At 42.1% G+C, this 26723-nt stretch overlaps 1 protein-coding gene and 1 long non-coding RNA gene across 6 annotated transcripts in view; one reads left to right on the forward strand and one right to left on the reverse strand.

Annotated features, from left to right (window-relative positions):
* Positions 1–1041: 1041 nt before the first annotated feature.
* Positions 1042–2297, forward strand: LOC122228421. The gene is made up of 2 exons (XR_006206578.1): positions 1042–1163; positions 1902–2297. It is a non-coding gene; the product is annotated as an uncharacterized LOC122228421 (long non-coding RNA).
* Positions 2298–10676: 8379 nt separating this feature from the next.
* SLC16A1 (solute carrier family 16 member 1) overlaps positions 10677–26723 on the reverse strand; it is a 49892-nt gene continuing 33845 nt past the window's right edge. For 3 of the 5 annotated variants that reach the window (XM_042953475.1, XM_042953473.1, XM_042953474.1), the window contains exons 3-5: positions 23091–23234; positions 17994–18860; positions 13982–15771 (exon numbers count right to left, since the gene is read on the reverse strand). In XM_042953475.1, coding sequence (XP_042809409.1) covers positions 15500–15771; positions 17994–18860; positions 23091–23234 — 1283 coding nt within the window. In that variant the 3' untranslated portion in view covers positions 13982–15499. Of the gene's footprint in view, positions 13797–13981; positions 15772–17993; positions 18861–23090; positions 23235–26723 lie in introns of those variants that run through there. The other 2 variants (XR_006206580.1, XR_006206579.1) reach the window with 2 other exon arrangements.

Genomic DNA, 26723 nt, shown 5'->3' on the forward strand with positions numbered 1-26723 from the left:
AGCAACCCAAGTATCCATGAATGGATGAATGGATAAGTAAAATGTATAATGCCATGTATGCACAATGTAATATTTTTCAGCCTTAAAAAGGAAGGAAATTGATACATTCTACAACGTGGATAATTTTTTTTTTTAAACTGTGTATTTATTTTTGAGAGAGGGAGAGAGAGCAGGGGAGGGGCAGAGAGTGAGGGAGGCACAGAATCTGAAGCAGGCTCCAGGCTCTGAGCTGTCAGCACAGAGCTGGACAAGGGGCTCGGGCCCATGGACGGTGAGATCATGACCTGAGCCAAAGTCGAACGCTTAACCAACTGAGCTACCCAGGTGCTCCAACATGGATGAATTTTAAGCACCTTATGCTAAGTGATATATGGACAGTCACAAAGACAAAAACTGCATACTTCCATTTACATAAGATACTTAGATTAGTGAAAGTCATAGAGACAGAAAACAGAATGGTGGTTGCCAGGCTAAGGGAGCAGAGAGTGGGTATTATTTAATGGGTATAGAGTTTCAGTTTGACAAGACAAAAAGAGTTATGGAGATGGGTGGTGCTGGTAGTTGTACAGCATTCTGAATGCATTTAATACTACAGAACTGTACATTTTAGTTTACATATATTTTACCACAATAAACATAAGTGAAACAAAAAGCAAGAGAAAACATGAAATTAGGGACGGTGAAGAGGAACACAAAGGAAGATGTAACTTATAAAGTGATGATTCAGCTCTCTTGTCAGGGGGCAGGCTCGTGGGTATTAACTATATTGTTTTATAACTACCGTTTTGTTAAATTGTCTTTTCGTATGCATGAATATCGAATTAGAAAATAGAGGGAGTAAATATTAAAAGGTAAGAGACAGACAGACGGTCGCTTGGGCGCAGGCCCACGGGGTCAGTGAGCAAGGCCCCCGGGCACAGGACTCTGCTTGCGGGGGCGGGCGCGGGCGCGGCGCAGGAGCGGGAGGCCGCGGAGGAGCTGCAGAACCGCGTCTGCCCACACGAGGGCGCCCCGCGCTGCCACATCCAGCCTGGGGTTCTGGACTGGAGGAAAGCCTGGGAGGGAGCCTTCTGGGGGGTTGGGGGCGAGTAGGGAGAGGAGGTCCTGTCTGCTCCCCGACCGCCCCCCTCTCCGGGTTCTTCGTGTGGTCACCCTCGAAGAAGGTCAGTGTGAAGTCCCCCTGGCAACTGGACGCACAGCCTGTCTTGAGGCCTGAGGAATTCGTGCGCATGTGTCGCGGCTGCCTAGTGGGGGAGGGGAATGTTTGTTTATTGGGGTGTGTGCCTTAGGTAGGGGTGTGGGTGTGGAGGTTTCCCCGGGGATGTAGTGGCGAGTGGGAGGGGGCGTGGGGGTGGGGGGGAGCGGCTCCTGCCTGCCGAGGGCTGTAACAAGGAGGGGAACCTGAAGCAAGAACTAGCCCAAGTGGTAGACTCGGCGCTCCCTCCCAGCCGGAGTCCCGGGTCTGACCGCGGGAGAGATCAGCCTTTGCTTTCAGCACCCGGGCTGGTTGGAGGTGGAGGGCGCCCTCCTCAGCCCGGCCCAGCGGGATGTACACTGAGAGCTCGGTGGGCTTGCAACTACCCAAGCCTTCTAATCACCCATCAAAGGCTATGATGTCCCCCGACTGCCAGGCACCGAAGCCCACCCAGTCCTGCTGCTCCGGGACCTGGTGTGACCAAGATGTGTCCAGGGGCACAGTCCGTCAGAGGTCTTGTGACCTAAGAAGCCACTGGTTCTCACTCTGACCAGAACATTTTTTTCTCTCGAAAGCTGCCTGGGGCCATGGCAGGGAGCCTGGGTTTGGAAGGGGTGGTTGGGGGGGAGGCTGAGCGCGGGGGGGTGAGGGGGGGGTGGTAAGGGTAGCAGAATATGCCACCCCAAAATATGCCTCTTGTCCTAAGGATTATTTTGAGCTGATTATTTTGACGAAGAACAGACACCGGAGAAACTCCAGAAACCGTGGAACTTACTCTTTTGAACGGGAAATTTAGAGGAAATCTCTAAGCGTGTCTCCGTCTCAGCACTGGGAAGAGAAGATAACTCTTAAGTCTCCAGAGAAGCTTAACCAATGGAGGGAGCAGTGATTTAAATCTGCCTAACAAGCTTTATCCTTGTTTACCCTGCTTTCCCTGCTAATCTCCCATACAGACCTCCCCCCTCTCACCTTTTTGTTCTTTTGTCTTTAGCTGAAGATGGTATTTAAGCTTCTGGTTTAGGCCACCTGCGAGGGTTAACTTGTTTTTCTCTTGTCCCAAATATACACGAGGTATACATGTGAATAAACTTGTTTTTCTCTGGCTAAACTGCCTTTTATTACAGGGGTCTCAGTCACGAACTCAGAAGTGTAGAGGAAAAATACTTTTTCCTCCCCTGCCTGGGAGACAGCTACCAGGGGCCTTAGAGGCTTCTCTGTCTCCCCCTGTCTGCCCCCCCACCCCATCCCCTTGGTCACTGGGCAGCTACCGCACATGAATAAGCTCTGCAGGCTGTACCCTGGCCTGGCGTCTCAGCCGGGGATTGGAGAGCATTAGGGTTGCTGGAATTAAACCCAGGGTGGGAGCCCCAGGCTAGTAGGCTGAGGCCCTGGACAGTGTCCCAGAGCAGGATGAGGAAGTCCTGAGGTTTCTCAGTGTCAGAGTAGGAGAAGGACTGTTCCTAGGGTCCTGAAACAGGTTGGGGACAAAAGCAGGATGTTGCAGGGCCTAGGAGACCCCCCTGTGGGGGAGGGGTGAATAAGGACAGAGCCTCCCAGGGCTCCCATCTGTCAATCCCTGCTGTCCTGGTTCAGGCTTCTTCCCAGCAGACCTTCCCTTCCTTGGTTCTGTACACTTCGTCTCTTCTAGGAGCTTCCATTCCCAGGCCAAGCCAAACAACCATGAGAAAGATTTGAGAGAATAATCTCCTTCTGGGATATGACTACTCTAGGGAGCAGCAGGACCTAGCAGCGCACAGGAGGTCCAGGGAGCAAGGCTTAATTACCATGTAGTCATTTAGAAAAAGGCATTGGCATCAGGTTTGGGTTGGTTAAAATTCTAGTTCAGCCACCTAGTTAGCCATGTGACCCTAAATGAGCAAATTTCAGAACCTAACTGAAACTTAGTTTCATCATCTGCAAAATGGGAACAATAATCACCTTACAGAATTATGGAGATTGAGAAATTAGAAACGTAGTGTGTTCGTTCATTCCATCAATAGTAAACGCTGTTCCTGTCATGGTTTTCCAGTGCCCGGACCCCCAGAGGGTGGCTCCAGGCCTCTCACCTTTCTAAAAAGCAGGCCTCCCTTCTGGGCTCAGACAAAAGCAATCCTATAATTTGCCTGCACTACTGTGCTACTGCATTGGTAAGGAGTTAATACATTACCCAGGCAATAATGGGCTAATATCTTCCTGTTAACAGCCTCTGGGAAAATGCCTTGGTTCCAAGGAGTGAATCTATTGAATGGCAGACAGCAAGTCCTATCTGTGAATGTGCAGATGGATCTCTCCTTCCATCTGGGCCTCATGGCAGATGGAACGCAGAACTCTTTGAGGAGAAAGAGACCAGGGGTGGCTGCCTGTTCCAGTAGAGGTTGGGGCCCAAGGGCTTTGTCTAAGGCTCTGCTGATGCCCCTTGTACCCTTCTATCATAGGGGGTGAGAGGTCATGGGTCAAGACATCTCCTACACAAGGAGAGGAGGGAAGGCCTGAATGTGGGCTATGTATCCACAGCTTCTCCCTGCCCACATTCAACCTCCCATCCCTACTCCCGAGTCTCTTAGTCATCCAGTTTAAACCCCCTTAGGTGAGACAGGGAGAAGCCTCCCTGCTTCCTGGCACATAATAGCTGCTTAATAAATGTTGGTGGCATTGAATTGCATGTAGGCCATAAGGTTCACGGGAGGGAAGAGGCTTTCTGTGAACTCAGTTCAGTTCAGAGGCAGGGAGCCTGTAGGTGGGCACCACCCCAGGATCAAGTGCCAGGAGTTGGTGGGGGCCCACCCTTCTGGGTGTAGCTGGTGTTGAAACCTGGCAGCCACCCCAGGTTTCTCTCTGCTCCCACTCCCACCCCCTCCCGGTTGCTCCGCCTCCCTAAACTCCCAACAACCTGCCTTGTCTTTTCCCTAGTCCTCCTCTCGGCAGCCATGATCTTCAGTCCAGACAGCTACAATATCATCGTTGAGATCTTTGCCCGCAGTCCTGCCCTCTCCAGCCTGCAGCACAAACTGCACTGAAGTGATATTTCAGAAACCAGAATGGTGATTCTCTCCCTGCTTAAATGCCTGCTATGGCTCCCCATTGCCCACAGGATAAACTCAAATTCTTCAAAATGATGTGGAAGCCCCTTGAGGTCTCCAGTTCCCTGCTTTCCTCTCCAATTTTGTTTCTTACCCACTGCCCTCACTCATCACTCTGTGCACTGGTCAGACTGAACTGTCCACTGGTGGAAAATGCCAAGCACCCCCCCCGCATCTTCCAGGGGTTTGTAGATATACATATGCTCCCTTAAGATGGAAGTAGCATTGTGTCTCTCTCACACACACACGCCCTTTGTTCCCTCCTGCTTAATTTGGATTTGGTTAATTTGTAGTTTTCCCTTTAAGCTTTGTATTAGACTCTGCTACTACTGGAAAGCTGGCTTTTACCATTCCGCTTCCCACCCCCAGACTGGCCCAGGTGGGCCCCCTGTGCTCTCAGCTCCGTGACCCCAGGCTTTTTGCACACACGGTTACACTGATCACTTTCCTTGATGATTCCAGTCTCTGCTGCCCCTGGAGGGCCATCGCATCTTCAGGGTCAGGCCCTGTCTTGTTTGCGGGTGTATCTCCTGGGGCCTAGCCCTGAGCTGCCACCCAGCAGCCATGTAGCCGCCTCCAGCCAGCAAGTGCTGTGTGCCTGGAGTGGTGAGCGCTCTCCAGGCTTAAAGGTGCTGGACCCTCATGGGGCTGAGGGACCTGTTCCCGCCTATTTCCTGTCCTTTGCAGGTAGAAAGCTAAATAAAGCTCCATTTCCCAAACTGCCTCCTTCCAGAGTGGTGGGTGCCTATCGTGAGCCAGCGCTGAGACCCTCATGTGGGACTTGAAGGTGGAAGGAGCCAGAGGCCGCCTTCCTGTGCCTTGGCCGCACCCTTCTGACAGGCAGGCTCGTGCAGACGCGCATCCTTTCCTGCACTGGTGTCCAGGGTGCGGTCACCCCTGGTGGGGGAGGCCCTGCCTGCTCTCCAGATCATGGCCATGTCAGCGTGTCCCCTAACGCAGAGTGCCCGAGGCAAGCTCCGGACGCCCACCTGCCTTTGCTGCTCAGGCCAGGGGAGCAGATCCTCTCAAGCCTCAGCCTCCTCTCCTCTCTTCCCCCATCCAGCCACTCCAACCATCCCATGAGCACCCAACCCCCTGTATTAGTCACTTTCTGCTCAAAATACCCATGGCCAGAGGGTGGGAGAGCCAGGCTCTGAACCCAGGTGTCTGAGTCTGGGGCCACCACACCCCCTTGCCTCAGTGGAAATGCTTTGAGGTGTGCCAGGTGCCCGACGTGATCAACGTGGTGCCCACACAGTTTGGCTCTCTCAGCAGCCTCCCTGCCCCACACATCCCATCTGAGTCAGCCCCAACCTCTGGGATGGTCCCCAGGAACTGGCCCCACTTGTGCTGCCTCCTCAGGACCCGCCATGGCAGTGAGCCCAGCCCATGCCTGTAAGCCCGCCCAGCCACCTCCCGTGGTTAACAGATCAGCAGTGTTGGGAGAAACACTTCAGTGATGGGTGCAACATCAAAAGAGGTGGATGGTACGGTGGAGGTGCCACCAGGCCCGTGGGTCAGGAGGCTAACAACATGGGTGGCACTGCCTTGGTGAACTTACAGTGCTTTGGTCTTGTCGGTATCCCAGGGTTGAATGGAGCCCGGAGCCTGATGGACGGTATATACCAGAATTCACAGGGAGAGTATGGCAGGCACTCAGATTGAATGTTCCTGCTGACGTGCTGAGTTTATCATCTCCTATCAGGTAACTAAACATATAGAGGAGGCCAAGCGAGGAGAAAAGTAAATCAAAGGAGTTGGTTGGTGCTTCGAGTATGTCAATGCTGCCGGTCTTTAGCTGACTACCTCTGAGGGCAGAGCAGGGCAGCCAGTCAGCCAGTTTCCTCTCCCTGGACAAATCCTCTGGAGTCCCCATTCATTCATTCTTTCTTTTTATATATTCAACAAATGAGTCCTATCAGATAATAAGCAAATTCAGATACTCCCTGCCTCACAGACCTTAAATTCCAGGAGAGAACACATTGTCCTGAGTTTCCTTGTTGATTAGCCCCCTTTCAACATACTGCCTTTCAGCTGGCAAGGACTATTTTCTATGCAATGGCTTTGTGCGCTAGTTCCCGAAGTAAGACTTTGGAAATGCTTCCGGGTTGCCCCTGCCCATAGTGAGGACTTCCATTCCCAGAGATTTGAGGGAACTCACCCTACTTCTACATTGCCACCCATCTGGCCAGAAAAGTCTGATGAAGAGCAAGAGCAGGTCTGACGAGTGTAGAACAGATATTTTTTCATTGATTTCTCGGAGGCTGCCCAGAGGCTCCCAGCAATCTCCTGTCTTTGGTCCTTCATCAAACCTGGGCCCAGCAATTTACTTGAGTTTCTAAAGTTTGGCTTGCGGGTTTTAGGGCCCTCCTCATACTGTGTTGTAAGCCTTGATCTCCTTTTATTGCCTGCAATGGAGTGCTTCTTGAAAACAGAGATCAGGCTTCATTCATCTGTCTTTCTAGCCTAGCCCAGGGCCTGGCATATGGTCTATGTTTAACACCTGCTTGCCAGTCATTTCTGCCATGGCCCCACACAGTGGACACTGTTCTCCAGGAGATATGTAGCCTTCCTGTCCTCTACCCAGCTCAAATGTCATCTCCAGCCCCTAAGATCAAAAAGGATCAAGGAGTTTGCATGTTGCTCCCTCTCATCTTAAGCAACTCATAGCTGGTGGGGTTTGGGTGTTTAGAAAGGCAAAAAATAGTGCAACTATTGTGGTAGGAAAAACTGTGAGGTTTTACAAACGGGCAAAGGATTCCTGGGTGTTCTCTTGATGGGATGCTGGGTGTTGTCTAGGGTTCCAGACCACCTGGTTCTATAGGGACGTCTGCATCTGTCTTCTGCTGGGCTACATTTCAGCTCTGCAGAGATGGAAGCTAACCTGTGGAGGGCTGACAGTGGTGCAGGTGCTCCGTCTGATGTATGATGCAAATTGTTCCTGGTTCATGGCAATGCAAAAGCATTTTGTCCAGTAGAGAATAAATCTCCATAAATCCAATTCTCAGTTGAAACAGTTGTAAGACCTTACTGGTTCCCTCCTTAATGAGTTATATAAACATGTGCATTTTATAACTATATGAGAGTTATTTTACCATTTTGAAAATTCTTCTTTGGCAGTAGGAAGATCTAGGACAGAGGTGGCAATAATTCTTACTGAGCATTTATTCTGTCAGGTGCTATGCTTAAGGGTCTTATAGACATTGCCATATTTAATCCTCATGGCAACCCTATAAGTTCTTTCAGCCCTTAGTCTATTAGTGCATATTTATGGATGTATAAAGTGTGGCCTAGAGGTTAAGTAACTTGCTTAAGGACTCAGAATTAGTAAGTGGCCTACCTGGAATTTGTACCCAGAGACCTGAGACTTTGACACAGAATCATTCTTGGTGCTGTAGACCTAAGGGCAATTGAAAACAAATTGGGGAATCAGCATGGCCTCCTTTAAAAGACATGAACCAAATTGCAAAGGATGAACAGGAGTTGGTGCAGAGAGAGGAGGGAGGGGTTTCCAGGCACAAGTCAGCATGTAGGAAGGCAGGGAAGTGTGGAACTAGAGCCAGCATTACTAAGAAATTCAGCTGGCTCAAGAGCAGGGTGCGGCTGAGGACTGGCAGGAGATAAGACTGAAGCAGTCCACAGGTGCTGATAGCTGACAGAGAAGGGCTCTGGGCAGGGGTCAAACTGAGATTGGACTTTAACCTCAAACTACAGAATATTAGGCAGAGGAGTGACATGATTAGATGAGTTTTATTATTTTTATCTTTATTGCTTTTATGTGAAGTTATAAAAGCAGCTGAGAGACTGCCAAAAAATCATTTTGGCATCAGTGTTGAGGTTAGATGGGAGGTGGTGAGAACAGAGGTAGGGAGGCTGTTAAAAGACAAGCCTGTGGCAGGGGAGAAAGAGGAAGGGATGAAAGGAGAAACGGGAAAGCTGTTCAGTCTACCCATTTGGGCAACTGAGGAAGCATGTGGGGGTAGGAATGGGGAAGGGGAGGGAGGGGCTAGGGCACAGGCAGAAGTTTAGGAACCCTCTCCAAGTGCCTGGCTCACTTGACCCCCTACTGCAGGCCTGATCTTGCTCATTCTCAGCATTTGAGAAACAAGATGGTACCTGGAATTTAAAAGGGTTGTTAATCAAAAGTAAAGCTCCCCTTTTGAGAAGAGTATATAAATAAACAGGGCCTGACATAAAAGCACCCAGGCCTATTTTTTTGGTCTTAAAAGGGATAAAAAATAAAGCAGTGAGAAAGGAAAGAAAGATGAATCACAACGACAAGAACCATTAGAAGCCTTCTCTTGATAATTATTGATGTACAGATTGTTAGCACACCAGGTGATTTGTAATCCCAGCCCAGTTCTCCTCCTGGCTTCTTAATGGCTGCTGGCCACTTCCTCTTGGGACCTGGCCAGGGTAAGCTCAGGAAGTGCAAACTTTTAATTCTGGAATTAGTAAAGCATATTAGGAAAGGAAATCCACAAGTGAAGAAATCACATTATGAATTCCAAAGCCAAGGAAAAGGACTCTAAATTATATTGTGAATACATTGGGGACAGGACCATTTTACTCCTTTTGGTGTAGGACCCAAGTGATTGGTTTGGTCACTGTTCCAGGATTACCCAGGATTCGGCCTCTTCCATTAGGTACCTTCGGCTCTAGCCACTGAGCTGTCTGCAGTCTTGCTTTGCGCTCTTCTGACAGCAGGGGAGATGTCCTGCTGGGATGAAGACCCAACTAAAGGGTATTTTCCATTACACCCACCTCCCCAGGATTTTGTGTGACTCAGATGATAGAATATACTTGAAAGGCCTTTGAAAACTCTGATGAGCCATACATATATTAGCAGCTGTTTATTCCTTCTTGTTCTGGTTGGTGACTTGCCACTTGCCACTTAATTTTTAACACTATGAGCTCAATGTAATGCTACTATATACCCAGCAGCACGCCAAGTACTTCCACACTTAATCCTCACAATTTTACTGTGTTTATTTTACCAGAGGTTCAGAGAAGTTAACTTGCAAAGGAATATACTTTTTGTCCTTTTGAGGGCCCTCTTGAGGTTGGGTTAAAGAATTCCCCATGTTCTGCCCTACAACACTGACTACACAGTCCTACCCACTACACTAGAAGCTGTGAGTGCCAGGAATCAAATTTTGCTCACTGTTATTATCTCCTCTATCCAGCAAATAGGCACAAGATGGTTAAAAAAAAAAATACTGCTACTTTCCTTAGAACTTACTGTTCACGGTCCTTCTTCTGCCACTAGAATGTAAACGCATGGGAAGACCTATCGTGTTTTGTTCATGGTTGGATTCTCAAAGCCTAGAACAGTGCCTGTGACATAGTAAGAGTCCAATAAACACTTGCTGGTAAATAAATGATAGCTGTGCAGACAAGCAAATTCTCCTTTGTGTGACATCAATGAATTTTTTTTTCGATGCTGATTTCAGTAAGATAACGCTTAAGACTGCAACATTGTGATGTGGGTAAGTGCCAAATGCTCTAGCTTTCTGAGTTAAACATTCACTTGCAGCTAAATGATGATCAGAGGGGGAACTACAGGAATGCTGTCCCCAAGAGCACTGTCTCCAGGAAGACAGCACTGGAGGCTGGCACAGGCAGCCCGTGGACTCTATGCTCCACAGCTCTGGTCCAGCACCAGCAAGATCATGCCTTGAGAGCACTGTGCTCTTGAGGTCCAGGTCTTACTCCCCTCCCTTTCACCAGATGCAACTATCGAAGAAACAGGAAAAAATAACCTGCTTGTAATAATCATCAGCTTCATTTTCTTAGGAGTCATGTGTTTCTTGTCAGAACACTTCTAGATCAAATGTACTATTTTTTTTCCCCTCTGTAAACCAGTAGTATCTCCTACATTAAATATTTTCTTTTAGTATAAAAGTTATCATCACATTAAGAAAATTTAGGATATGGAAAAAATATAGAAAAAGTAATCTCTAATTATGGTCACAAAGTGATTAGCCTATTTGTGTATGTTCTTTCCCCCAATGTGAGTGTGTATAGGCATTATGCATATATGTGTGTGTGTATATATACATACATACATATATATGTATGTATATGTATGTACGTAGTGTATATAGATGTATGTATATATGTATGTATATATATGTATGTGTGTGTGTATATATATATATATATACATAGACAGACATGTATCATAGTAGTTTGCGTTCTGCTTGTTTAACATTGTGCCATGTTTATACCACAAGGACATCATAACCATCCATTTAGTTACTGATATACACCTTAGGACTTTCCAAAGAAATTGACAATTTCAAAGACATATTTTTCTTACATAAATTCCGTACCTGGAATGTGATGTGAACTCATGGCACTTGACACACATCATGAAATATGTCTCATATACTCTGTCAATATGTTACACCAATTTATTCAGCCACCAACTGATAATTTATAACTTAAATCATGTTATCTATATAGTAGGTAAAAACTAAAACCTCACCAATTTTTCAATTTGCATTTAAGAACATTGGTAGGGACAGACAATTTTAATCACGACTAGTTATGGCTTAGTTATATTTCTTCTTTTAGAATCATCACAAATATCGAGAGGAGAGCTTTATGTGCTGCTAGTCAGGCATCTCTTCCTTGGAGACAGTGTATTGTCAGAATATCAGGAGTGCAAGGGCTTTGAGATTTACAACCCTTTTGCTCACAGAGCTAGACATGTATGTACCAACCGTGTAAATTGTTCATTTCACCCATTCATTTACCAAAGAAAGACCATTACATTTATAAGAATAAAAGGGGGATCTAATCAGAAAGGAGAATCTGATAATTTAGCTAATATTCTTATCTTTAAGAGTCTCTTCCAAACTATCCTCTCCAAGTAAGGATCCATTTTGGGAATTAGAAGAGCTCAATTTTTTCCCCAAGACTTTTTTTTTTAATAGTCAGGTATTTACACTTATTAAGCCCTTACTTAACACCAGCTGTCAAATATCAACTAACCTTCCGGACAACTCTGCGGGGGGGTGCGCTACCAATTATTCTTAACCCCTTTACAGAAGAGAAAACCTGACCCTTATGGAGGCTAAGTAATTTGTTTGAAGTCACACAGCCTCAATTTGAACCCAGGTGGCCTATACTGTTAAGCAACCAGCAGGCTACAATTCCGTTGCTAGCTATCCCAGTCTCCTCTAGGCAAGTCAGGGTAAAGCTCAGCAAAATGGAGTAGATCAATGCTGTTCAGTTGAGGAGAAAAATAATCTACACATACACATGGTACTTTTTCCAACTACTCTCATTTGAAAGCTTTAGTCACTATGGCCCAGACTGAATGGGGGAAAAGGGGAGACAGAATCTAAAACGCTAAAGCTAAAACACATTTCAGAAATGATGTACCTGAAATCCCCTTAGATGCTTCTGAACTCTGAAGCAACCTGGCTTCATTGCTCACATCTGGGAAGCCAGGCAAGCTTGGGCTGTCGCTTCTTGTCAAGAACTGAAAGAATTTTCATATTGACACAAGTCTGTCATTAACCTCTTTCTTCATGTCTTCCAGGCAAATGCCTGATCTGATTATTAAAACAAGTCATGTTGCAAAGGTGGAAATCTGCTGTTCACCTTTCCTCGTCTTTCCAAGCAAAATGGTGGAGGGGCACATGGCTACCTGATTATTAAGTTTATTATACTATGAACCATTTGCTAGGGAAGGTAAAACCCAGACATTTAGGTTTTTCACACAAACCAATACCCAATTTATCAGTCTGAAATTCAACACAGTAAAACACTGGCTCATACAAAAATATTAAGTGGTTTTTGACAAAACTTTTTCCTTTTTAAAAATACACGATTAATATTGACATACATATCTATAATACACACATAAACTAAATTCAGATAACTCAAGAATTCAGGACTAGTCATCAGTGTGATTAAATCAGGGATAAAACACCTCTGAATTTCCCATAATTTGTTTTACCATCATGTTTTCCTGAATATTTTTTATAGAAATTATTCACTTATCATGACTAGTTCAGATAATTTAAATTCTCAACAAACTTGTGTAGAGCATGAGAATATGGTCTTGTCACCATGATAATCTGCAATTGTCCAACCTATCAGCTTCTTAAGTAATTTCCCAGCTTTGGCCTGGGAGCCTGTTTCAGAGTATACTCTTGAACAGAGCCAAGCACTACGACTACCTAAGAGCTGTATATGTCCTGTGACTTACAGAGGGTGTGGCACAGAGAAAAAGCAAATACAGGCAGGTACTTTTTGCATACATCTATTTTCCCAAAGCAGCCACTGAAACCATGTGAATTGGAATAAAACTTAGTCCTCACACGGAATAAAGGACAACAGACAGGATCAGAAAGCTCGGCTGCTTCCCAGTGTTGAACATAACCTACAACACAGAGAAAATTCACGGGGACTGTTAGCAAGGAAGACGGCACAGAGTAGGCCTGTATCAGGTTTTAATGTTGGCTGTTACCAAAATTGATGTTGAATAAATAGTTTAAATCCTCCCTCTTTAGGGGGAGAAAGTCAGGGTTGGACTGGCAATAAAATGTTTAATTCCAGCTTGGAGGCGGTTTTCAACCCTTTTTGCTAATGAGTAGTGGTCAGTCTGCACCCCAAATCCCTCACCTCACTAAAAAGATTCAGCTATTAAACAAAGACTAAGCAGGCTCTTAGGTACGGATGTAGCTCAACTGTGATGGGAGTGACGGGGTCCAGGACAGGGCTGCCCCAAATGTGCCACTTTAGCATGTGGATTATTTGAGCTGAAGGCCACCAATGCCTAACAGACTCAAGGAGAACTTTTTACCTCCCCTGGTACTGCCTGAAAGAATTCAGACAGGGAGTCTGTACCAGGGAAGAGAACTATTACCAAAGTTAACTTTTTTTTTTTCTTAACATAAGAGTTCTCCACATGGCATAGTTTACCAAACATTTATTCTTCCCATCTTTCTATAAATTGTTTTTATTCCTTTTGAAGCTGAAGACCCCTATCCCCCTTCTCCTTAGCTCAAGATGGCTTGTAAGCCTTGGTTGCCTAATTATTTATGATACTGTCATGAATATGTGAAGTTCCCACATGTATGAAATTAAATTTTTCTCCTGTTAATCTGTCTTAGGTCAGTATAATTATTAGGCCAGCCAAAGAACCTAGGAAGGAAGAAGGGAAAAGTTTTCCTCCCCTACTGGGGAAAATAATCCTGCACTCCTCCTCCTCCACCCTACCTCCCCTTCCCATTTCCTTTACTTATATTACCTCACTGACAGTGATCCTCGTTTTTATGGAAGGGGAAAGAAGCACATAGAGGTTATGGACTCGGGGCCATGGAAAATAGCAGAGTCCCAACTGGAGCCGAGCCTGCCAACAATCACAGCAGGGTTCTCCCCTACAATGCCTCCTCCATCTGCCATGACACTCAGGCACTGAAAGGGAGTTTTCATTGTGTCCTTAAGTCTAACTGCTTTGGATGCTTTCAGAGAGGTGATTTCAAAATTCCCCTCTTCTTTGCCTTAAAGAAAAGATGAAAGAAGAAAAATATAAATAAAATTAGCAATATACACAATTCCCACAGCACATAAGCTAAATGATTTAATATTAGCAAGGGCCAAAATGGATCTTGATACTGAAAATAAAGACACACTAATACTTTCTCAAGAAAATAAACATTTGGAGGGAGAAACATTTCTTAAAAAAAAGAAAAAAAAAGTTTATTTGGAAAAGCCAGCCTCTTACACAAAAGGTTTTGTACCTATACTTTCTTTCACTGTGTCAATTACAATGATATTTTTAAATTCACGGAATATAATTTATTGAGTGTCTATCATTATCTTCTTGAGCATTTTAGAAGATATTAGGTTAAAAAATATTTACAGTTTTCATTCTGGTCCATCCTCCCTATCCTTATATTAAACCCATTTCTCTACTTCTCAAGTAAGTAAAAAGGGTCACAATATCTTTAGGTTTGTGTGGAAAGTAAGAATGTATCCAATAATTGTAAGCAAAACATAATTTTCTGTCAGGCCTGAGAAAAAGAAAAGAAGCAACTTTCCTCCAAATCTTATCCTTATTTGTTTGCCTGGGGCCAAATTGCTCTGGCTTTCTTTAATTAGCAAACATTAAAGAAAAAACCCCAAATATACAAAGATTGAATATCTCACACGCAGCTCTAAGACAGACACAGATATAAATGGAACCACTATGCATCAATGGGGGGAAATTCCAGGAAAATCATTAACAAAAAAAGATTCCAAGTCTCACAGTTTAACTGAGGTTTTGGTAAAACTGAAGCTGAATTCAGCTGCTGTTTGAAATATCTGTCTGCATTTAATTAGATGTGTTGTATTTACTAAGGAGGCACAAATACATAGTTTTGCATATTTTAAAATTAACTTTTACACTGAAAAATACTAAGTGACCTCAAAGGGGGCAATGGCCTATAACCACTCAAAATGCATCTTTGAAAAGGGAAAACAGTAATGTAATGAAATCAATTCTCAAACACTAATAATATTAGCATCCCAAGAAAAGATTCCAGAGAGGTGCTGATGAGTACAATGTGTCTAGAATGGCCAAGATGTTTCCAAAGCTTTATGCCTTAAATTTCCTAAATATATAGCTAGCAGGCACTATGCCAGGCAACTATTGATGCTAGGAAAATATTTTAGTCAGGATTTTATAAAATCCCAACTTGCAACGAATATTTCTACTTATAAATCTTCCAGTGATGATGTATGACACTATATTACAAGTAACAATGAAACAAAGATTAATTTTAAATTTTAGATTGGTCTCAAACAAGTTAGTTGTTACTCTTTCTTACAACGTAACACTTAAAATAGATGAATTCAGCAGAATGGTTTAAAAAGTTAAGGCTCCCTAAAGAGTTCTAAAGACTAAAACTTAAGGCACATATTATAATCTTCTGGACACTGGTGAAAGCTAAGATTTAAACAAACAAACAAACAAAAAAAACCCCATACTACTTCCTTCTGTCATTCTTTGCCAACCACTCCCTTCCCAAAGGTATGGCATTTTAAATTCAGGCTACTGGTAAGGAGTGAAACAAAAATTCCATCACTGAACACCTGGTATGATTTCCCACACAAATGTCCACTATTTGCATTGAGCACCACTGCTGGATTACAGGCCAGTAGAACATTTTCAGGTATCTTGGGTCACAAGCTGCTCCATTGACCCTTGGGCCCCACACGTTTAGACTGGACTCTCCTCCTCTTTGGGACTTCCTTCTGTGTCTTTCTGCTCTTCAGATTCTGCTGTGTATTCTTTTGGCTTCTCAGCAGCATCTACACTGGTCTCCTCCTCTTTATTTTCCTTTTTCTGCTGCTTCTCTGCTTTCTGTTCTTTCGCCACAAGCCGATAATTGATGCCCATGCCAATGAAGAGATAGATGCCTGCGATAATTAGGATCACACCACACGCCCAGTATGTGTATTTGTAGTCTCCATAGATGTCATTCAGACGACCTGAAGATATCCAAAACACAGTTGTGGGCAAAAGTGAACAAGTATACCTTTCCCAAATGAAGCTGAAGGATCTACGCAGAAAGATGTCAACCAATCCTCAAAGAGCCCATAAATGACAAATTAGTCTAAAAAAAGAACTGCTAAAAATTATCTCATCTTTTATGATGTCATACTTGGGTTTTAGATGGCCTTGCATATTTTGTTATTTTTAGCAACTTGAAAATAATGAAATCTTTCCAAATTTGAGCCAGGAAAGACCTACAGATCATCTAGAATCAATTCTCTGGATTCACAGTGGAAAAATTTGTTGCTCAAGAGAGGTTTAGGAGTCTTGCCCCAGGCCACAGAGCTAACTGCAGTCTCCTGGCCAATGCTCTTTCGCTGACATCAGCGTTTCCCAAAGAGCGGTCCCTGTGAACACTTGGCCTGTGCTATACAATTAACAGCAACACCTTTCCACCATTCGAAGTGCTTAATCCTCATAACAGGCAGATTCTGTCATCATTCCCGCTGTATGATGTACAAACTGAAGTACAGAGACCTTAAGTAACTCGCCCAAGGTCACAGAGCTCATAAGTGAAATAACATGGCTTTTAATCCAGGAAGTCTGACACTGAAGCTGCACCTGTAAGCTCCTGAGTGTTCCCAAAGTCAAACTTAGGGAATGGCATAACATATTCTTTTCTGGTAAAGATTCACCATGTGCATATTAAATAGGCTTTGCAAGGTCCTCTGGTAATCTATCAAACTTGGGGTTTCCAAAAATTTTTTGGCCATGAAATCCTTGTTATAGTAAACTTTATTAGCATCTCACCCAATTGGTTAGTTAAGGAATAAACACCCAAGAAGACTTAATACAACCAATTCAAATATGATTCCATATGCTTTTCTAACTCAGGACATTGTTCATTCAGCAATATTTATCGGGCTGACGCATACACTCAGCACCGGGCTGCTGGCCCTGAGGATAAGGGAGAGCAGAGGAGAGAACATCCACAGTTCAGTGGAGAAGAGAAATGTTAATCAAATAATTATACAAGCCGTGACAAGGAGTGTTTGAAAGCAGAAAATAGGGGGTTGGGAGCAGCAAGCAGGGTCAGGAAAGCTTCTCTTACAGTGTAAATGAAGCAGGGACCTAGAGGAAGAAGGGACCCATCTAGGAGGAGGGGATGGGAGAAGGATGAGGCCAGAGCACAGCAAGTGCAAAGGCAGGTGGTAGGAAGCTGGGGTGTGAGAGGGGAAGGAGGAAGGGCGGGGCTGTTGGAGTAGAGAGAACAAAAGGTGAGTGACAGGAAATGAGGCTGGAGAGATTGGAAGCCAGGCTGGGGGGCGCCTTGTAGGCCACAAGGGAATTTGCTCTCCACCCCAAGAACAATGGGAAGCAACTGGAAAGATCTCATCAGCTGGAACATTGAGTTTGTATTTGCCTGCAGAGTAGAAAACAGATTGTAGGCTGGCTAGAGTGGATATGGGTAGACCAGCCTGGAGGCTGCTGGAGCAACCCAGATAGGGGACAGGAACTGTGGATGGGGTGGTGTTGTGACAGAAAAAGTGGGCTGACTAGAAACACTGGATATGGGGAGGAAGAAAGCAGTATCAGAAGGAGAGCTATAGGTCTTCTTTATGTATCCTTATTCCCCAAATCATACTTCTAAACAGTATACATCTTCACTAATTTGTTATCTAGTGAGCTATTAACTGAAAAGATAACCTTAAGAAACAGTTCCCAAATTATATACTCACTTACTAGCCATGTGATGTAAGGCAAACTATTTAACCTTTCAAAGCTTCTATTTCTTATGAAGTAGGAACTATGACAGTCCTATTTCATAGGCTTATGAGCTGTAAGAGGATACAGAAAATGTTTAGGACAGTCCCTGGTAAACCAGGAGCTCACATGGTAGCTATTATCAGAGGTGTTGTATTTTACATGTTTTCTACAATAAGCACCTAAGTTTTATGAAGATAAAACACTTCAAAAAAGAATGCCATTTGTAAAAATATTGGACTCCCCTTTCAACTTGATGGTTCAATGCAATTTGATTCTGTAAGGATCTGAGCAATTATGCTGTGCCAAGCATTGTGTCAGCACTGAGGCTACAGAGATGAAAAATGCTCTCTACCACCCAGAGGCTCACTAATCTCTGCTTTTTATCACCTTCCCAATTTTCTATGCCTGTTTTATGTTAAGAGGACCAAAGAGGTAGTAAGGCATACTATACCTAAAAGTGGCGGCCCCAAGAGGACAGGACAGCATTCCACAATGGTCACCAATCCCACAGCGCTGGAGAACCTCTGGGGTCCAACAAGGTCCATCAGTGTTTCGAATAATACGGAGCTGAGCCACCCAAATGCAAATCCAAAGAATCCCGCATAGACACAGAACCCAATGTAGCTGGAGGATAAAGGTGCTAGCAGATGACACACTCCATTTGCAATAATAGAAGCAGCAAAAAAGTACTGAACTCGAGGTCTTATCCACTTCGTGTTGGCTACAAGTCCCATAGAAGGTCTGGCTACCATATCGACGAAAGCCAGAATGGAAAGAAGGAAGGCAGCCTTCTCACTAGAGTAATGTTTACTCTTGCCATAATTACTGAGAAAGACCAAAGGAGTAAATAGTCCAAAAAACATGAGCACATTTCCGGAGAGGTATAGCAAAAAGCCTCTGTGTGTGAACAGAGATAAGTCCAGGAATTTATTAATTGTTTGGAAGACTGATCGTTTCTCTTGTTTAGGGTTTCCTCCAATAAGATCTGTATTTGCATCACCTACTCCCTTTTTTCCTTCAGATTTTCCAGCATCCTGAAGGGATTCTTTAGACCTATCTTTCCCTGCGTTGGTTGGCGGGGGCCCTATCGGTCGCATCAGGGCACCAGCTACACAGCAATTTAGTAGGAGGCCCCCAAGAATTAGGAAGCTTCCTCTCCAGCCAAAGATACCAAAGAAAGCCTGATTGAGGGGGGCCAGAGTAGAGAGAAACACAGGGCTGCCTGCCATGGCCAGTCCATTTGCCAATGGTCGCCTCTTGTAGAAATACTTGCCAATCATGGTCAGAGCCGGATTCAAGTTGAAGGCAAGCCCAAGACCTGGGGAGGAGGGTTAAAAAGAATCACATACTATAATAAATGTCAGCAACGTATTTGGAATTAGTTAACAAAACAAAGAAATTAAAATAAGAGTTATAAATAATGCAAACGAGACAAAAATCCTCACCATTACAGGATATACCGTATAATGGTTTAAAGTGTGGTATCTAAAAGCAGACATATGTGGGTTCAAATCTCAGCATTGCGACTTGCTGGTAATGTCGGACATGTGAGTGTCTCCTAATACGTAAAACAGGTGCACAGTGCTGTTGGTTAGAACAGTGCATGGCACTGGAGTCTGCACTCAATAAATGTTAGTTATTTTTATTATTGTTTATAGTATTTGAAGGTGAATAACTATTTGTCTAATCTCGCAAAACCACCTGAGGAATCACTGTAATGACAGAAAAATCATTAAGTGGATAATTATCAACTAGAGACAAGTTTTACAACAGAAAGTGCAACACAAAATTATTCCTTTTATAATAGCACCAAAGGGGCACCTGGATGGCTCAGATGGACAAACATCCAACTTGAGCTCAGGTCATGATCTCATAGTTCATGAGTTGAAGCCCCACATCAGGTTCCTGTTGTCAGTACAGAGGCTGCTCCCTCTCTCTCTGCACCTCGCCTGCCCGTATTCTCAATCCCTCTCAAAAATAAAGAAACATTTTAAAAAATGACTTTACAATAGCACCAAAAGTAAAAAATGTGCAATTTTAATCACTGCAACTGTGTAACTTTCCTAAAGGGTCAGAGAATGAAAACACACACACAAGCGCACACAGTTTTTGGACAATAAAACACAACATCATCAAGATGTCAATACTCCCCAAATGAATGTATTAATTTAATGTGATTCCAATGAAAATGTCAGTGCATTTCATTTTGGAATAGGGTAAAATGACTCTAAAACACACTTAAGAGAATGCATGGGAGTCAATCAGGAAGTCCTCCTGTGGTACAGGAGGAGTGGGACAAACAGTAACAGATATTTAAATGGACTTACAGAAGCTACAGTCATTACAACAGTGTGGCTCTGACTCAGGCATAAACACTGATCTGTGAAAGTGGACAGAGTCCATGAACATTTAATGTAAAAAAATATATTTTATATATATATATGTATATAAAATAAATATTATGTATATATATAACACATATATTTTAATGTAAACATTATATATGCATACACTTAATGTAAAAGTGAAGTTTTTAATTCCTGTATAAAGAATTGTTCAATAAACAGTGCTAGTAAAAGTGAATATTCAAATAACTTCTAGATGCTTTCCCTGGTCCCTGCTTGTTCCCTACCATTTATATTTAAGCCATTCACAGAGCATTAAACCAATACACCAGAGCAGATCACTCCAATGTTTCAAGCCTGATAGTGGCTTCCCAACCATAACCTTCCCTTAGGTTAACTCCCTTCCTCATCTCATACCAGACCATTCTCACCTGTGCCAAGAAGTACACTGTTGACCTGGGGCTTAGGTTCCCCTAGATTTTCACAAAGCTAGTTCCCTGTTTACTCAGATTTCTTGGTTAAGGACATGTCTCCAGAGCACCCTACCTTCATAGACCACCTAGTCTTTCTCTGTCAGAACACTTTGTTTTGAGGCTTTGTATAGCATTATTACTAGCTGAGATTTTCCCTATTTATTCATATATTTGTGAGTAGTATTGTCTGCCCCCTCCCATTAAAGAGTATGATTTAGCCCAATTTTGTTGTTCTATTCCCAACAATATCTAGAACACTGCTTGATACACACATGGTTGTTAATAAATATTTGAGGAACGAATAAAAGAGAATAAGCTGAGTAACCATGTAGGAGCAAATAGACTTTTATGTTTCTTCTCATTTTATGTAAAATGTTTTCTTCTATTCAGAAGTTTTAAATGTAAAACATGGCAGGGGGAGGGTAGGGTACCAGATGTTTAAAAGTAGGCAAATAGGGGTGCCTGGGGTGGCTCAGTTGGTTAGGCATCTGACTCTTGATTTTGGCTCAGGTCATGACCTCACGTGTTCGTGAGTTCAAGCCCTGTGCACATTAGGCTCCACCCTGGCAGTGGGGAGCCTGCTTAGGATTTTCTCTTTCCGCTGCTCCCCATTTGCCGGTGCATACAGGCTCACGTGCACGCTCTCCCTCTCCCCCTCACTAAATAAATACATAAATCTTATAAAAATAAAAAAAAACTTAAAATTTTTAAACGTTTACTTATTTTTGAGAGAGAGACAGACCGTGAGTCAGGGAGGATCAGAGAGAGACGGAGACACAGAATCCGAAGCAGGCTCCAGGCTCTGAGCTGTCAGCACAGAGCCCGACATGGAGCTTGAACTCATGGACCACGAGATCATGACCTAAGCAAAGTCGCATGCTTAACAACTGAGCCACCTAGGCGCCACCCCTCTTTCTGGTTTTTTAAGGTTTATTTTTGAGAGAGACAGAGTGCGACTGGGGGAGGGGCACATAGGGAGGGAGACACAGTATCCGAAGCAGGCTCCAAGCTCTGAACTGTCAGCGCAGAGCCCGATGCAGAGCTTGAACTAATGAACCATGAGATCATGACCTAAGCTGAAGTTGGACTCTCAACTGACTAAGCCACCCAGGCACTGCCCCCCACCCCCAATTTTTCTTCCAAAGAAAAGTCAACAGAAAAAAATTGGCAACAGATATTTGGAGGGATGGGGACTGGGAAGTTATTGTTTAATGGGGTCAGAGTTTCAGTTCTGCAAGATGAAAACAGTTCTGAAAATGGATGGTAGAAATGGTTGCAAAACAATGTGAATATAGTTAATACCACTAAACTGAACACTGAAAAGATGGTTAGGAAAGTAATTTTATGTTATGTGTATTTTCACAAATGTAAAAAAAAATTTGGAAAAATAACTGTGTCTTATGCAAAGGGACAATAATTTAACATGTAAAGTTACTACACATTATTCTTAAACAAGTACACAAAAGCCATTAATAAGAATTTTGTACAAAGACAACAAAAAAACCCCAAATACACAGCCACAGACAAATTAAAAATATTTACTTTCCCAATAATCAAAAGAGATTTAAATTAAAACGAGGAGAAGACACCATTCACCTGATGAAATGATTTTTAAAAAAGATAATATCCTATTTTTGCCAAGGCTGTATCCCCTCTCACATGATGGTAGAGCTCTTAGTGAGCATGACCTTTCTGGAGGGCAATTTAGCTTACATGTATTTTTCAAAAAAATAGCAGTTCCTAGGATAACAAAGTTATCCTAAGAAAATATTCATGTTCATAAAGGACTATTAATGTAATACTGTTTACTAGCAGTAAGAAAATGCAAAAAAACCCCAAAAAACAAAAATTAAACCCTAAATATTGAACAATTAACTAAGAGACTGGTCAAATAAAATTATGGTATATATTAGGGAGCCTGTTTGGCTCAGTCAGTAGAGCATATGACTCTTGATCTCAGGGTCATGAGATCTGTGCATACAGCTTAATAAAAAAAAAATTTAGTATATATCTATTCAATGGAATATTGTTATCAGAATATTTAATGACATGGAAAGATGTTCATGGTATCTTGGTAAGTGAAAAAAAAAGGTTACAAAACATAATCTTATCATTTTTTGTATTAAAAGGCTATATGTTTGTACACAGAAAAAAGTATGGAAAGACATACATTAAAATGTTAACAGTCACATCCTCTGGATTGTGAAGTTATAAGTAATCTTTATTATACTCATCAGCAGTTCATTATTTTAATCTGGCTATCAAAAAAGGAAGAAGGGAGTTATTAAGTGGATCTTTTATCCCTCAGAAATGTATCTGGACATTCTGTCAGATAATTCCAGCTTTATGTTTTATGCTCTCCTGCTCCAATAGAAGGCTATTCCCTGTGTGAGGAAGAGGTAATGAGAAAGAGTAATAACCAATGATCAACCTTGCAAGAAGTTGCCTGACACATTTTATCTACCACCATTGACTATTCTTAGGACAAGAGATGCTATCATCTCTTTGATTCATTCATTCAACAATGAACACATACTGTATGATAGCAATTTTCTTTGAAAGTTTGATTTTCTAGTACCCTTAAAAGTATTTATATAGCTCTTCAAAATGATAATCAAGTAATTTCCATAAGGAAGGAATTTCACTCAAAAGATCTGAAAGATGAATGTAAGTGAAAAGCAAATAGCCAGTAATAAACTAATGCTTGAAAATGACCCAACAGCAACTCACCTCCAATGACTCCAACACACAAGTAAAGTTCCTGAACGGTATTACAGAAAGAAGCTGCAATCAAACCACAGCCTGACAAACAGCCACCAGCAATCATGATTGGACGACTGCCATATTTATTCACCAGGATACTGCTGATAGGACCTGGGAGAGAACCAGAAATTTAGTAGCATAGAAGAAAGGAACCAACTCCTGCACATCTATACAAGGCATTAATGACACTAAATGACAAGTTCTCCAAAATAAACAGAAAACAACAAAAGACGATGGTAAGAATATTGCTTTCTATAATTATTTCATAGTCAAAGTGTATTAGAAATAAAGATGCTAAAAATCATCACTGTGTGCCTTCTACATCTATAAATGTTGGACAGAATTTTGCTAAAATATAAAAGGGCTCTTGTCTCTCCTCGGTCTTCTTCTTATAAGGCAGAACTGGCTGAAAACACCTTGGTAATGGATGTTTGTAGGCTTGTTGTCATATCTAGGATATGATCAATGTATTTAATAAGTTTGCTCCATTTTCATTTTTTGGACAGGCACTCTGACATGATGAGATGATTTTAGAGTATTATTTATACATTATCATAAATGCAGTTTGTGTCATATTTTTAAAAAAGAAAAAAATGAAAATGACCAATATTTTTTCCAAGTTTAAGTAATTTTTCAATTAGGAAATCTAACTTTAAAACAAAAAAAACTGTTCTCAGTTTTACCTACATGTCTCAGGTACTGAATTGAGTCTTTCTTTCAGAGTTAACTTGGCTCCTTGCCTATATTACTGTTTCATGGTAACAATACTGTGGGGAAAAAAGCTTGTGGGAGATTAAGTCAAATAATGGTCAAAATATCTTGGGTCTAACAACTCAAGAAGATAGAAAATAGAGTGTTATTCTGAGAAAATCAGATTAAAAACAAAAGAAAATCTGATTAAATTTCCTCTGCTAAACAGATGAATACCAAAATATCAGCTTTTCTTGAACATGAGAGAAGGAACCAAATAAAATTTGAAGTATCATAAGGATCAGGAAGAAAAAGATTTGTTGTATTTATCAGTTTTCAAATATGAATATCAAATGGCCTCTCCTTACTTGCTACAAATAGGTATAATCTGTAAGTCCTTTTACCAAACTTTTAAATGTTAATTATAAGAAAGTCTTATCTTATCCAAACCAATGTTTTAAAAGCTGTAACACAATTCTTAAGTAGACTAACAGTATTTCTAATTACACTGAATGACATTCATTGAATTTCATTTATGTATAAGAATACTTATGTCTCTACTTCATGGATATGGACTTGTGGGAACGACACCTTTGTTTACCTGACACTGTACCTCGTCTGCCTGGAAAAGGTAGATGACTGCGAACAGAAAGGATCACTGCAATGCATCAGTAGGGAAGGGGACACAAGGAAATGATCTGCTGTTTGAACACTGCAAAGTCACAAAGCTACTGAAAACCAAGTTTCAAATCCAGCCCGTTTCTCCCTATTACATGCACTCTATGTGTGTGGAACTAAGCTACAAAGCAGAAGTCATATAAATCATGTTTTTCTTCTATTAGCACAGTAAATTCTGACCTTCTTCTGTTCATTCTATAATTAGCTCCCTAGAAGACAGTCTGCTTTTTAAAACAAATATACAGTGTATGTATTCAGAATATACTACTGGTTATATGTTGACATATTCTATTTCCATAAACACTATGGAAAATTCTGCAGTTACTTATATTGTAGTACTATACTCAAAGTTGCAGGATGATACAATTAAAAGGTCAGGCTCTGACCCCAGGGAATCCAAATTCAAATTATGGTATGTATGCAAGAAGGAATCAAACCTTTTGACATCCTAGTGTTTCAGAGTACTCACTAAGTCTATCTCAGGGGCTGGTTCCAGAAATGGCTGCTAGGAGAGACTTCAGGCTCAGCTTGAATTTGTATAAAAATTTTTCATTGACCTTCTAAGTCACTTCATGAAAATATCAGACCACGGCTGGTTTGGAAATAATTTGAATTTATAGCTTATGTAAGATGAAATAATTAAAGGGGCGCCTGGGTGACTCAGTCAGTTAGCTAAATGTCCAACTCCTGATTTTGCCTCAGGTCATGGTCTCACAGTTCATGAAACTGAACCTGCATCGGGCTATGCACTGACAGTACAGAGCCTTCCTTGGATTCTCTCTCCCTCTTTCTCTGCCCCTCCCTGGCTTGCGCTCTCTCTCTCTGTCAAAAAATAAACATAAAAAAAGATAAAATAATTAAATACTGGAAGAATATTCATGAAATATTTCCATATAAATTCCATATAAATTTCCATATACATTCTGTATAGTCAGAATTACAAAGATCAAAATAACTGCCACATCGTTGATTCTGTGAATTAGAAGTTAATACTGTAAAGCCCACAATATTAAAGTAGGGATGTCAAAATGACGTTAGTGTGAAACTGAAAATATGCAAATTTACACTTTCATGTTTAAAAAAAAAAAAAACTCAAGTAAATAAATCAGGAGTAGGCAACTAAGATTTCCTCCCTTAAAAATACACTTATGCTCTAACAAGCATCAGTATGTATCTCTGAACCAAAGCATTAAAAAAGCCCACTAAACCACTCATAGGTCAAAACATATTAGCGTTGAGGGTGTGGCCCAAATACAGAAGTTACAGAATTATGGCAGTTTAAAAACTGATGATAATTCTTAGGGGATATACCACTGAGGAGCCAATCAAAACAAAATAACCCATTTAGGAAAAATTCCACCACAGGCTCTCAATAGGCAATTTGTCTTTCAGAGTTATTTCAGGAAGGATGGCCCCAATTAGCTATCATTAAAAATAGAGAGGGGTACAGTTCATAGGCCTATTATAACACGAATTCAGAGAAAATGTGCTAGTTATCTCTGGGTGAGGACAAAGAAGGAACTGTTTTCCCAGAAGAAAGTGTCATGTGCAATTAGCACAACTGACATCACTTACTTTTGATGCAAAATACAAGTGGCTCTCAAGCTCTGTGACAGCTCCAAACTGCAACATGTGAACCTCTGGTTCATCCTCAGCTCAACACACATTGAACACACACCTGGAGTACTTCTGGATAATACTTATGCCAAAAATTCCTTCAAGCCATCATAGTCAAAACCTGATTTGAAAATCCAGGCACATGGAGTTCAAAGCCTCTAAAACTACTGGCTCTTACAATCTAAATAATGTCCAAAGTCCCTTTTGGTTTCTCTGAATTTATAAAAAGAAAATAACTACTACAATATAGCACTTAGGCTCTCTTAAAAGTACTTAAACAAAACAGGCATACCTTCAAAATTCAAAAGGCATAAAAAGATACGCAGTGAAAAAAGAAGCCTTCCCACTCCTGTTCCAAGTCACCCAATTCACCTCTCTGTAAGGCCACTAGGTTACCTGTTTTTTCTGTGCATGAAATTATATACTTAATTAAATTAGGACTTCAACTATTTACTGTTTCAGAAGTTTATGTTATTGTCTCAGTTGGATTATGAACTCCCCAAAGGCAGGAATCAGGATCAAGTGTTCTCTGTCACTCACAAGACCTAGCCTAGAGGAGGTGGGGTGGAGAGAAAAAAACAAACAAACAAGACCCAGCCTAGGGTGAAATATGTG

This window comes from Panthera leo, chromosome C1, assembly GCF_018350215.1.
Source record: "Panthera leo isolate Ple1 chromosome C1, P.leo_Ple1_pat1.1, whole genome shotgun sequence".
Lineage (NCBI taxonomy): Eukaryota > Metazoa > Chordata > Mammalia > Carnivora > Felidae > Panthera > Panthera leo.